General features: G+C 46.7%; 1 protein-coding gene across 2 annotated transcripts in view; it reads right to left on the bottom strand.

Moving 5' to 3' along the window:
• SLC49A3 (solute carrier family 49 member 3) overlaps positions 1–13,974 on the bottom strand; it is a 43,557-nt gene that overhangs the window by 20,551 nt on the left and 9,032 nt on the right. For both annotated transcript variants that reach the window (XM_084627880.1, XM_084627881.1), the window contains exons 2-6: positions 5,167–5,325; positions 4,045–4,264; positions 1,760–1,836; positions 1,516–1,653; positions 1,135–1,251 (exon numbers count right to left, since the gene is read on the bottom strand). In XM_084627880.1, coding sequence (XP_084484006.1) covers positions 1,135–1,251; positions 1,516–1,653; positions 1,760–1,836; positions 4,045–4,264; positions 5,167–5,325 — 711 coding nt within the window. The remainder of the gene's footprint in view (positions 1–1,134; positions 1,252–1,515; positions 1,654–1,759; positions 1,837–4,044; positions 4,265–5,166; positions 5,326–13,974) is intronic.

Here is a 13,974-nt window from a genome sequence, read left to right as displayed (position 1 = left end):
CTGGGTAAGTGCATCTAGGCTGGTCATTTTAACGTTGTATACATAGAACGGTGGAGCTTGATTTCCCCCAGAGCAAACAACTGTTACTCTTAAGCATGTACTACTGCTTTCTAAGTGAATGTGATAGGAGCTTCTTTAAGTGGTGGTCGTGTACCTCAAAAGGTAAAAAACCCATTTTCGATATTACTCTGTTTTTACTAGACAGCGACTTGCAGGGCAACGTTTCATGAATACAGAGGAACAAAGAACCACGTACAGTGGTACCCATGTGTGTGTGTTGTGCTCCTCAACCTTATCTCCCTTCTGAGTTTCCTCATCTCATTCCTCCTGTGCTTTGTCATGATTTGCCTAGCTATGCAGAACACCATTGTTTATTCTCCATCTGGCCGCCTTAGCCAGCAGGGCCAGTATGGCCTTCCATGCACAGCCTTCCGAACTTCCCTTTAAACATGCCTGGAATTGAGGGAGAAGGACTCATAGCTCACATCCTCTTCCCATTGCCCTGGGATCACCTACTGCAATGGAGGGAGCACTTATGAGTTTTGCTGTGACCATGCTGGGTTGGAGACTGCATGCTGCACAAACTGAGGTGCTGGAGACAAATACAAGGCTGAGCCACAAGAGAGGGCTTTGGGGGAGATGTTTATTGGAGGGTATAAATGTAGCCGAGAGGTGACCACCTCTGCTCATGTGCATTTGGCTAAGGACACATGCGGCAATGAAATAACCCAGTCCACCTTGCTTTGAGTTTCCAGTTCCCTCTCACCTCTGTCTGAGCCTTTGCCCCATATTTGCATATTGGGAGAGGATCATAAGGGACTGCATTTAGCTGCATTTAACCCCTCTACAATCAATTAAAAGCCTTTATTTTACAAAGTAAAATCCAGCAAGAGAAGAGTTTCATTCACAAGTGGTGACCCAACCAAGGATACGAATTAAACATCAGATAACGTATCGTATTTAAAGACTGATGATGTACCTTGATGTATGCTAGTCTGGTACATCTCAGACACTGATAAGCTAGTTTAGACAAGTGCACCACATCAAGTGGCTTCATCTTGTTTTGATCACTAATTAGTGGAGGTTCATTTCAACCGTATAACAAATAATGCGTAAGATGCAAAAAGGCCTTACATTTGAATACCCCTTTACACACAGGATCTGTTCCAGAAGAGTCGAAAAGCAGGTGAACATCCCAATCCCTGCTCCAAAACAGACCATCAGGATGATGTATGGTTTATTTCTCAGAAGCTGCAAAGTTCAGAATGTAGGTTTAAAAAAATAGGTTCCAGTTACTTGGGCAACAAATCTCAGCACCCGCCCACCTGCTGGCCTGCCCACAACAACAGGATAGCTGAGGGTGACAATGACACCATGGAAGCCAGGCAGCATGTACACTTGCTCCTGCCTCAGCATAGAGGGCTGGACATGGTGACCTCTCAAGGTCATGTCCTGCCCTACAGTTCTAGGATGCTATGTTTGATTCCAGGGCTTACTTCTCTGCATGACACTTACCATTTTCAAGCCTGTGAAAAATGGCTGCGAGGTGGAATATGTGGCGCTTGCTGATGGTGGAGTTGGAGGGACCTTGTCGTGAACACCAACCGTGGCTAGGATGCAGGCTGTGACTGCAGGGATGACGTACAGTCCAAGCTAGGAAACCCAAAGCAAAGACATGTAACCAGGTTGCCTGACTCCAATGCTACTGAATATATAAACCAAAATGACGCTGCATACTAATTAATCAGCTTTTGCTTACCATCAGTGGTATATCTTTTTCTTCAGACACAAGTGCAGGGGACAGCAAGTTAGCGGTAAGAATTCCCAAAGGATTAGCTAGATTGAAATAAAAAAGACAATGTTTTTCTATATAAATTGAGAGAATGTTCCACATTTATCAAAATGTCATGAGACATCCATTTCACAGCATCCTCAGTTTAAATGAAACCATGGCTGGGGGGGAGGGGCAGAGGGGATCAGGAACAAGACATCTGTAAGGTTACATTTGGAGGGTAAAACTCACAAAAATACTTAAGTGTCTTAGCCTTTTCTAGAAATTTTACCTGGAATTCAACTAGGGAAATAAGACTAGGCAGGATCTCCTAGGTCATTAAGTCCAGTCCCCTGCTACTGCAGGCAATCCTGTCCTATCATCCTGTTCATAAACTTGTCAAGCTTTCCCTCTTCAAGCTAGTTGGGGTGTTTGGCCCTGCAGAACCTCACTCCTCTGATGGTTAGAAGCCTCCTTCTAATTTCCAGCCTAAAGGTATTCCTGGCCACTTTACCTCCATTTGTTCTTGTGTCACCTTAACTTTTTGATTTAATTGTTCCCCCTAAGCATGGTAAAAAAACACATCCATCCTAGTCTTTAAATAATTCTTCATTCCTTCTCACCTACCGCCCCCAGTGCTAGTACAGGCCCATACGCTATGCAGTGCAGACTCGCATTTCCTTTGTCAAGTAAAATACAACATACCTCTGTACTAGCTGACCCACTTTCAAACGTACCGGTATATTACAACATCATGTCTCCGCAGTCATTGCCACTAGCCGAACATCTAATAGTACTTTACCCCGCTTGCACTTTCACCTCACAGGTGTAATACAATTATCCAACTACACAGCTAGCAGATTTAAGAACCAGATCTGAGACGGGTTTTCACTGCAAATTTGAACAATTTATAGACTTCTATAAGCACCTTGCAGCTCAGCCAGACAATCCAGGCTACCTCCAATGCCGTTTCAATTTTTTCCATGACTACAGTAGAGTCTGTTTAGACTGGTTAATTAGGGCCAGTGGGGAGCCAACAGAAATAGCAGGTGTTGGGCAAGCTATCGTATTCTGGTGTGCTTGCATGGTACACTTACTGTTCTCATACTTACCGGTAATGAACAATACCTAGATCTGACAGCTCAATACACAGGTGATTTTTTTTTAAACAGAAAAACAACCATTTATTTTTCAAACTATCACAAAGGAACTTTCCAACATCCCATTAAAAATAACAGGAACTCGTCACACACTACACAGAGTATATCCCACATTTTAAAAATGCTCAAAGATTTTCAGGAATGTTGACATTTATCAGCTAGATAGTCAATATTCATTGTAGTATGTACCTTTCCAGTGCACATTTATTCAACAGGAGAATAGCAGGGATGCTTTCGATTTTTAAGGATTTTAACTAGCTGTTGCATGCAACTGAGAGAGCTGTCGGTAGCAATACTGTGCCGGGAGAGAAGTAAGCTCTGCAAATGGCAAAAACCGACAGCTAAGGATGGTTTCTAGGTGTAATGTTTTATGATGAACTAGTTTCTGTTCACAGCCTTTTCTAGCACCTTGGAAACTAACTATTCAAATTTAGGGAGAAAATTAAGTTATCCGGTTTCCTTTCTTCTGGGTTCTTTATTTTTATTTTCCTTTTCATATGAATATGGTTTCATATGAATATGAATTCATAACCTTTCCTGCAGTTAATCTTCCTCCTTCACAGGATCAAGGTGTATTAATTACAAGGTGGGAGGACCCTGTTCACACCAGCAGGATCTACATGAGGCAATTAGAGGTTAACACTTCAGAGCACTCTACAATTCATAGCCCTGTAGTCCAGATTGCGGTGCCATGTAGACAAGCCCTTACACTGCCAAAGCACCTAGCTGTTCAAGTCAGTAGTGATTTGGACACCTGCTTATTTGAGGAGCTGGGTTCAAGTTATGAGTTAAGATTTGGTGACTATTTTGAGCTAGTAGCAGCCTGCACGAGATTTGCAGGAGGAAAATGGTCTTGTGGCTAAGGCAGAGGGAAGAGACTGTGAGGTCTGGGGTTTTTACTCCAGACTTTCCATGTGATGAGTAAGTCATATGACCTGTTCTCCATCTGCAATGTGGAGATACCTGCCTACTTCATGGGGTTTTGTGATGCTTTAGTTCACTTACACATTGCGCAGTCCCTATAATACAGCTCCATAGGCAACGTATACCACAGGAAGGTTCTGCTATGGAGTGACCTCGCTCCAGCTCGGAATGTTTGTAGCTGTTACTTACACATTGAAGAGATCATATTTGCTGTAGCTCTCTGGTGATCTGGGAACCACAGGGCCGCTAGTTTTGTTGGAGAAAATATGACAAGTGGCTGGGCCAGAGCACAGAGGCACTGTCCTATGAACAGGTACATGTAGGTCAGGGATCCCAGACTCAGGAAGCTGATGACGCTGAAAGTCCGGATGACGCTTCCAACCATGTTCAGCCAAGCGCTAAGCATCACCTACAACACGTAAAGAGGGACTGGAGTCACTTGCTGACTTAGCTGCAGACTGAGGGAGACGGAATTAAGTTCTAGGATGTGGCATGACTCCAGGTGACCAATCTGACATGTCCCAGGCTCCTAATCCCTTCCCTCTCCTTCAGACACATGCAGAGGTGCTGGCAGCATCGTGGTTCCATCGGAAATACTCACTCGTTTTATTTTCCTCTTTCATTCCATACAGTCTCACCACAGCCATCAACTGACTGGGGCTTGCATGTGTTGAAAGATGCACTCAGGTCTGCTGAGCCTCAGGTAGTGTGAAGCCACCTTTTCTCACATGACAAGCAAGTTTAGTCCTGGCTAATTTAGGAAGCTTATGGCCTCAAAAGACACTGGTAAATGAGCAACAAAACCAATCCCAGTTGGATGTCTGAAATAAAGACAGACGTTCAGGTTCCATAATGCATCTGGTCTCAATACTCTGATCGAGTTCATGTGTGACTAAAGTTTGTTTGGTACGGGGCAGAGACCATCTCCGAATGCTTCATGGTAACTTGATGAAGTTTCAAGTTATCAGGAAAGACTTCCTGGTTAATACAAACAAGTGAAGTTCAGGGAGAAATGTAAATTAGTGGTCCTAAAGAGAAAAAGGGGAAGGTATCACACAATAATTTCCACTCTACTTTGTTTTCTTTTCTTGTTGTTTCTCACTTCATTTCCTCTTGGACCAGATTCTATTCATTGCAAGGTAGGAAGGATAGTTTTAAGTACATTCATCTCACACAATATTTAGTCAGAATGTCATGACTTAGGCTGCTACGTACATTGAGTATTAGTTAGCAAATATTATGCTTGCATATACAAAAATACACAATAACCCCAACTTTAGTTAGTTAATGCAGCTTCTCATTTAAACTTACAGCACACTTGAGTCCCACGGTGTCGAGAATCCAGGTTGCCACCAGTCCAAATGGGATAGATATGAGAAGGTACACCAGGGACAGCCAGTTAATTGTATCCATGGAGATGTGGAAGTAGGCTGCTGTTTTGTCAGCCACTGGAGCAAACGTCAGCCACAGCTGCCAAAAACAGAACAGAGAGGTTAAGAGTTAACACTCAGTCTGCCAGGGTGAGCTTTTCCCCGTACAATCCCTGCATGATTTGTGCTTTGGAGGGACATCAGGTGGTGATGCAGTTTCACCCCCATTGGAAATCAGCCCCCATCCACCTGCTAGTCCAGTGCAAAGGCCAGAATCTCTGTTGCTGCTGTTGTCACGGTGATGAGCATTTTCATGGCTCCTAGCCCACTCCTCAGTGTCAGGGGTGGGAGCACAGACACTGGATGGTACGTGAATACAGTCGCTCCACTGCAGGGCCAGTCTGCCATTGCCCCCACCATGTCCCACACTGAGTCTTCTTCAGAGCAGGTGCCCCCCCATGGTGACGATCACCATTTGGGTCAGATTCAGAGGTGATGGTAGGGAGCCTAAACTTGTGTAATTCCCATTTTCTATGGTATTTACATCACCAGCTTAGGACTTCCTGAGCCAAGTTTTGTCATTTACCCTGGTGTAAACCTAGAGTAACCCCACTGAGTTACTGTAAGAAAGCTGAGCAGGCCCCATTAGATTGCCTACAGTCTATTAGACAGACAAGTAAGTCCCCCCTCCCCGAGTTATCATGACTGAATTTGGCCCTCAACCACTTATTACAGCTGCAAGTTGAGAGACACTCTGGAGTTTGCTACAAAGAATGTTACTTGGATATTCTACTATACACACCCAGCCATTATGAGGGAAGAGGTATTTATAGTCTGCTCTTCGCTATCATTGTCTCCTTTAAAAATGCAAGTTTCAGAGTAGCAGCCATGTTAGTCTGTATCCACAGAAAGAAAAGGAGTACTTGTGGCACCTTACAGACTAACAAATTTATTTGAGCATAAGCTTTCGTGAACTACAGCTCACTTGCATCCGATGAAGTGAGCTGTCGCTCACGAAAGCTTATGCTCAAATAAATTTGTTAGTCTCTAAGGTGCCACAAGAACTCCTTTTCTAAAAATGCAAAATACTGTTGATTATAATGCCAAATTTAAGGCCATAAGGGACACATCTATGATAATCCTAATCTGACCTCCAGTGTAGCACACATCATATGATTTCACCAAGTAATTCCTGCACCCCCTTGTGATTGATTGAGAGCCTTTTGGGCATCTCATCTTCACAATGAGCACCATTTACCTGTAACTGCAAGTCTAGCAGGCGGCACAGGCCAAGCACTGTAGCAAACTACAGGATCCTTCCTGTTATGTCAGTAGCAGATATCTGCAGAAACCAGAACTGATGGAATTATCTGTATACCCCGCTGGGATAATACAAAGATCCTTCTTAAAAAACACCCCAATTTTGAGATTTAACATTTACATCCAAATGACGTCAAAATATGCCCTTTGAAGGGGTTTCTAAAGCTATGTGTATACCACACGCTTCTGGTGGCATGTAGAGTATGCACTCGGGTGGGACCCCTGTTCCCCCCCTCAGCAGGGGTTTAAGTAGTGATGTAGATGGTGAGGCACATCTTAGGTGAGTAAAGACACACCGGAAGGGTGTGGGTATGTATGTGAATACATACATATGGTTCTCTTCTTGCCCAAGCCTTGCCTGCCTGTCTACACAGCTATTTTTAACTGTGTAGTGTCCTGCTGCCTCCCCCCTGCCGGAGCTTATTACTGACACTTGTAGCTACACACCGCAGTGTGGATGCAGTTTGCTTTTTGCTGCAGCGTGTAGCTACACATCGCCAAAAGTAGAGGTAGCATAATTCATGAAGATTCTTTGGGTAGCTACAACGTAGTTTGTTAGGCAATTTATATGAATAGTGTTTTATTAGGTAGGCTAATGGAGTGCTCACGCTGTGCCTTTTGATCCCATCAGCTTGTTTGCATTCAGAGTACAATGTCTTGTGAATTTAAATACCGGTGTTGCTACAAAGCCCTAAAAAGAGAGCTTTTTTTCTCACATAATTTGCACGTATGAGATCGGTGTCAACAACTGGTTTAAACGGAAGTCTTACCCTGCCAGAGAAGAGTTGGTCTCACACAGCGTTTCCCTGCTAGTGAGAGACAGTTCTGGTAGCTTACAGTTTAAAATTTTCACCCATTTGAGAAGAGTAACTACAGACTATCAGTATAATGGGGTTCATTACATCCAGCATGTCAGTCCATCTCCGCCTCCATTCCCATGACAGGAATAAGAGCATGTTGATTTAACTGGGAATTGGTCCTGCTTCGAGCAGGGGGTTGGACTAGATGACCTTCTGGGGTCCCTTCCAACCCTGATATTCTATGATTCTATGATCTATTTCTCCAAACTTGGTGCCTGAAGTTCTTCACCCAAATCTGACTTTGAGGCACCTGGATCATCAGCCTGCTTTGCTGAGTGCCCAGAATTCCTGTTGCGATCAGGTGCTCAGCACCTTTCAATATCCAGCAACTTTTCCCTGAAAACATCCAACCACACTGAAACATGTGGGGGCATTGTCTGAGTTTCAAAATGCCTGCGTAGACTTTGTTTCAATGTTTTTCAAGACCACTTGGTCAACACTGAGAAGTCATCCCACATAACATTTCAATTCAAAGCCTATTTTAGCTAGAGATGGCACAGAATCATAGAAATGTCGGGCTGGAAGGGATCTTGAGACGTCATCTAGTCCAGCCCCCTGAGCTGAGACAGGACCAAGACCCTAACAGATTATAGAACTCTCTCAATCTCAGGCTTTTGACCAGTTAATTTGGGGGTCGCCACATTTAATTTGATTGAAGCTACTGCAGCTCTTAAAGATAATCTTCAGCTTTCAGTGCAATATGCTCCGGATACATTTGACAAGCAGGTTTGAGCACAGATTAGTGTTTTCCTTGAAGAGCAGTCTCAGTCAGAGCTAACCTCAGCTGCTGTTTCCAGCCCCCTGGGAGAGGTGTAACATCCTATTCCCCAGCACAGCCCTGCAGCCACTGGCTGGTGAGTGAAGTCATGGACGCATTTCCTCTGGAGCATTCAGCAATTCAGAAAGCAGGAGCTTGCCCCTCCCTTACACTGAGTGCTAAAAACCACATTACACTTGCCTCCTGCACCGGAGTAGCCTATTCCCCTAAGAACCTTCCCAAGCACCCGGTGAGATCAGGAGCGTTATTTCCATATTGAAACGGACAGCGGTGAAAGCCAACACAAGAAGGGTCCACGAGCTTTGGGTGCCTCATCTGAGCGCTCAGCTTGATGCTTTAAAGGGGACAGATTGTTCAAACACGTTGAGAACCCTGCTGCTTTCATCTACCTCAACATCAGGTGCTCGCTGTGCACGATGGGACCCACAGACCAAGGCACCCAGAACTAGTGGACAAGCCATAAAAATCTGCCTTTTAGAGTGTAGCTCCAGGGTACATGGTTAGTCAGTGTCTGAGCCAGAGCTTGAGTTCGTGTCTTAGTCCCATCCATGCATGGTCGCCCGGAGTGTGTTGCTTCTCATTCTTTGTTGACACGAGCAATAAACTAGTTCAAAGACGCTCTTGCTGACAGGTCAAAATATGCCGTCTCTCCCCTGTGCCCAGGCACTTGGAGAACAAGAGGTTCCTATATTTAAAAGCGGGAAGCTAAAAGTATATTCTTAAATGCAAGGCAAGTATTTTTAAAGGCTGAGACTTTTCTCCCCTGACATGCACTAACTCAGACAGCGGAACTGATGTTCACATCAGTCATGGGACTAGAGCAGAAGTGGGCAAACTTTTTGGGCCGAGGGCCACATCTGGGTGGGGAAATTGTATGCAGGGCCGGGACAAGGAGTTGGGGTGTGGGAGGGAGTGCGACATGTGGGAGTGGGTGAGGTGTGCAGGAACGGGCTCAGGGCAAGGGATTGGGGCAGAGGTGGGGTGCGGGGTGTATGAGGAGGCTCAGGGAAGGGAATTAGGGTGCAGGAGGAGTGCGGAGTGCAGGAGGAGGCTCAGGGCAGGGGTGCAAGAGGGGTGCAGGTGTGACAGGGAGCTCAGGGGAGGGGATTGGGGTGCACAGGGGTGCAGGGTGTGACGGGGCTCAGGGCAGGGAGTTGGGGTGCACAGGGGTGCAGGGTAGGGAGTTGGGATGCAGGAGGGGTGCGAGGTGCAGGCAGGGGGCTTGGGGCAGGGTGCAGGAGGGGTTTGGGCTCTGGAATTTATCTAAAGCGGCTCTGGGGTGGCAGCGGTGCACACTGGGGCCAGGGCAGACTGCCCGGGTGGCAGCGGTGCGCACTGGGGACAGGGCAGGCTGCCTGCCTGCCTGCCCTGGCCCCACACCGCGCCCGAAAAGTGGCCGGAACCACGTCCCTGCGCGGCCCCTGGGGGAGGGGGGGCACAGGGCTCCATGCGCTGCCCTTGCCATGCCTCCAGGTACCTCCCTCGAAGCTCCCATTGGCCGGGGTTCCCCATTCCCGGCCAATGGGAGCTGCGGGAGCCGGTTCCTGGAGGCAAAGGCAACGCACGGAGCCCTCTGCTCCACCCCCTCCCCCTCGGGGTCCCAGGGACGTGGTGCCGGCCGCTTCTGAGAGTGGCACAGGGCCTGTGACACCATGGGGGCAATCCCACGGGCCAGATCCAAAGCCCCAAGGGGCCGGATCCAGCTCGCGGGCCATAGTTTTCCCACCCCTGGACTAGAGAGACAGGCCCAAAACAAGTTATTTTTCAGCAAGGAAGACCCTGCAGATAGGATCTTATTCTAGCTTTCTTATAAGAGCTGCCAGTACAGCTGCAATAGAAACATTGACACAATAGAAACATTGACTGCAATAGAAACATTGACACAAATACAGTCCAGGAGAGCTGGCTGTATTTCAAGGAATCCCTGTTGAGGTTACAGGGACAAACCATCCCGATGAGTCGAAAGAATAGTAAATATGGCAGGTGACCAGCTTGGCTTAATGGTGAAATCCTAGCGGATCTTAAACATAAAAAAGAAGCTTACAAGAAGTGGAAGGTTGGACATATGACCAGGGAAGAGTATAAAAATATTGCTCGGGCATGTAGGAACGTTATCAGGAGGGCCAAATCGCACCTGGAGCTGCAGTTAGCCAGAGATGTCAAGAGTAACAAGAAGGGTTTCTTCAGGTATGTTGGCAACAAGAAGAAAGCCAAGGAATGTGTGGGCCCCTTACTGAATGAGGGAGGCAACCTAGTGACAGAGGATGTGGAAAAAGCTAATGTACTCAATGCTTTTTTTGCCTCTGTTTTCACTAACAAGGTCAGCTCCCAGACTGCTGCGCTGGGCATCACAAAATGGGGAAGCGATGGCCAGCCCTCTGTGGAGATAGAGGTGGTTAGGGACTATTTAGAAAAGCTGGACGTGCACAAGTCCATGGGGCCGGACGAGTTGCATCCGAGAGTGCTGAAGGAATTGGCGGCTGTGATTGCAGAGCCATTGGCCATTATCTTTGAAAACTCGTGGCGAATCGGGGAAGTCCCGGATGACTGGAAAAAGGCTAATGTAGTGCCAATCTTTAAAAAAGGGAAGAAGGAGGATCCTGGGAACTACAGGCCAGTCAGCCTCACCTCAGTCCCCGGAAAAATCATGGAGCAGGTCCTCAAAGAATCAATCCTGAAGCACTTGCATGAGAGGAAAGTGATCAGGAACAGCCAGCATGGATTCACCAAGGGAAGGTCATGCCTGACTAATCTAATCGCCTTTTATGATGAGATTACTGGTTCTGTGGATGAAGGGAAAGCAGTGGATGTATTGTTTCTTGACTTTAGCAAAGCTTTTGACACGGTCTCCCACAGTATTCTTGTCAGCAAGTTAAAGAAGTATGTGCTGGATGAATGCACTATAAGGTGGGTAGAAAGTTGGCTAGATTGTCGGGCTCAACGGGTAGTGATCAATGGCTCCATGTCTAGTTGGCAGCCGGTATCAAGTGGAGTGCCCCAAGGGTCGGTCCTGGGGCCGGTTTTGTTCAATATCTTCATAAATGATCTGGAGGATGGTGTGGATTGCACTCTCAGCAAATTTGCGGATGATACTAAACTGGGAGGAGTGGTAGATACGCTGGAGGGGAGGGATAGGATACAGAAGGGCCTAGACAAATTGGAGGATTGGGCCAAAAGAAATCTGATGAGGTTCAATAAGGATAAGTGCAGGGTCCTGCACTTAGGACGGAAGAACCCAATGCACAGCTACAGACTAGGGACCGAATGGCTAGGCAGCAGTTCTGCGGAAAAGGACCTAGGGGTGACAGTGGTCGAGAAGCTGGATATGAGTCAGCAGTGTGCCCTTGTTGCCAAGAAGGCCAATGGCATTTTGGGATGTATAAGTAGGGGCATAGCGAGCAGATCGAGGGACGTGATCGTTCCCCTCTATTCGACATTGGTGAGGCCTCATCTGGAGTACTGTGTCCAGTTTTGGGCTCCACACTTCAAGAAGGATGTGGATAAATTGGAGAGAGTCCAGCGAAGGGCAACAAAAATGATTCGGGGACTGGAACACATGAGTTATGAGGAGAGGCTGAGGGAGCTGGGATTGTTTAGCCTGCAGAAGAGAAGAATGAGGGGGGATTTGATAGCTGCTTTCAACTACCTGAAAGGGGGTTCCAAAGAGGATGGCTCTAGACTGTTCTCAATGGTAGCAGATGACAGAACGAGGAGTAATGGTCTCAGGTTGCAGTGGGGGAGGTTTAGATTGGATATTAGGAAAAGCTTTTTCACTAAGAGGGTGGTGAAACACTGGAATGCGTTACCTAGGGAGGTGGTAGAATCTCCTTCCTTAGAGGTTTTTAAGGTCAGGCTTGACAAAGCCCTGGCTGGGATGATTTAACTGGGAATTGGTCCTGCTTTGAGCAGGGGGTTGGACTAGATGACCTTCTGGGGTCCCTTCCAACCCTGATATTCTATGATTCTATGATTCTATGAATTTAAAAATGACAGTATGTAAAAACTTTGAAAGGAAGATAATTTGCATGGACCCGTGGAACCAGAAAAATCAAATGGTTTTTAAATGTGCAGTACAGCAACGTTGCTTGGGTGTGCATCCATCTGTCCATCTTTTGTGGAGGAGGATGATCAGACAAACATTTAGGATGGCTACAGCTTTAAAGGAGATGATAAGATGTTCTGAAGTTGCCACAGTATGCGCATCCTTGCCTTAAAACTTGTTACTTAAAGAATCGCTTCGCTGTATGGCACTGCATTCAACTCTGTAGAAAGTGCTTCTGATGTGTGGGAAACAAAGTGCCAGCAGCAACTGCCTCAGAAGATGAGATGTACTGTGGTCTACAAACATGCATGGTGGAATTTTGTTTTGTACAACTGAGAGTTTGAGATGGCTCCACTTGTTCCCATAATCAAAGTAATTGTGCAAAGGACCCCCGCCTCAGAGGAAGTGTGATTGCTAAAATTGCCAGCTAGATTAGAGGGACTCACTTCAGGAAAGAGCCACGTGTCAAGAGGCCAGAACTGCTGCTTCGCTAGCCAAGAGAAATGTTTAATTAGAACTATACTGTGATAGTACAAACAGGGAAATATTTTGCAGTGTTTGGGAGAATTAACACTTTTAGGCTTGTGTGAGATGATTCACATCAGGAAAACAACGCTGTTAGGAATTTGGATCCGCCTACCTCTTCCTTGCAGCCTGGAATATCCTGCCCCAATTGTGCCATTCTGAGAGTGTAACTCCGTAGCCCTTGGGTTCTCGTAGGAAATCATATCTGCCTAACAAATTAGATGAAATCCAGAAACGCACTCTGCCCACAATTTGAGTTGTTGGGGTCTTGTGTTTGAATCAATCGTATGGATGTGCCTGAGCCCAGAAGAGTTTGGACTGGGTTTGGAACGTCCCGGCATTAGAGGGATTCTAACCGCATGGTCCAGTTTGGGCCCCTCTATTCTACAGAAAAGTACAATAAGATCTGAAACTGGGAGTCCAAGCTGAGTTTATATTTGCATGTGCAACGTTCACTCTTGCAAAGCACTGGATTTCTACTCAACCCCAGTCATGCTAATTTTACACTCAAAATGTTTGTGACGTAAGCTTTCCTCATTGCTTTTTCTACATTCTGAACATAAGAACGGCCATACTGGGTTAGACTGAAGCATGGGTGGGGAGTGAACTGCCGGCTGGGGGAGGCTAGCCCCCAGCTGGCCCCGCCCACCACCCGAGGACCCTTCCCCCGCTGGAGCCAGGAGGGGGGTCCCCCCCCCCACTGCGACCGCAGGTCTCTGCTTCCTCCACCTCCGAGGTGCTTCACCTGCCTTGTTCCCCCTGTAGGCCCCCTATCTTCTTGGCAATCCCCACTTCATACTCAGGACTCACCTTCTCTCCATCCATTCTGAGGTAGCCTGAAATCCCACCCGGGACTGTCTTTCCCCTTCCTCTCATGCTGCCTTTCCCCACCCAGGCAGTCACTGGCTGAGGGGCCATCTTTTCTCTTCTCTGCCTCCTTGAGTAGCCAGCTACCGTGAGGACTGCTCACATGCTGACAGTTCACACTTACATTTAGCTAGAGCCCTCTCAAAAACATTACAGGAATGTTTCTTTTGCAACAGGGACAGCATTTTCAGCCAACTCCAAGACACCCAAGCATCAGGCAGCTGGGAGGGTCAGTCAGAAATGTTAACTGATTGGTACACTAGTGAGCATGCCAAAATTAGGAGGTTAGACACGAAGCCATTTTACAGCATTCATTTAAAGGGGCACCTATTGTAGGCAATTCATAGAATATCAGGG

The sequence above is a fragment of the Lepidochelys olivacea genome (genome assembly GCF_965140295.1).
Source record: "Lepidochelys olivacea isolate rLepOli2 genome assembly, chromosome: 5".
Lineage (NCBI taxonomy): Eukaryota > Metazoa > Chordata > Testudines > Cheloniidae > Lepidochelys > Lepidochelys olivacea.
Note: the sequence above shows the minus strand (reverse complement) of the source record. Positions and strands in the feature narration are given on the sequence as shown.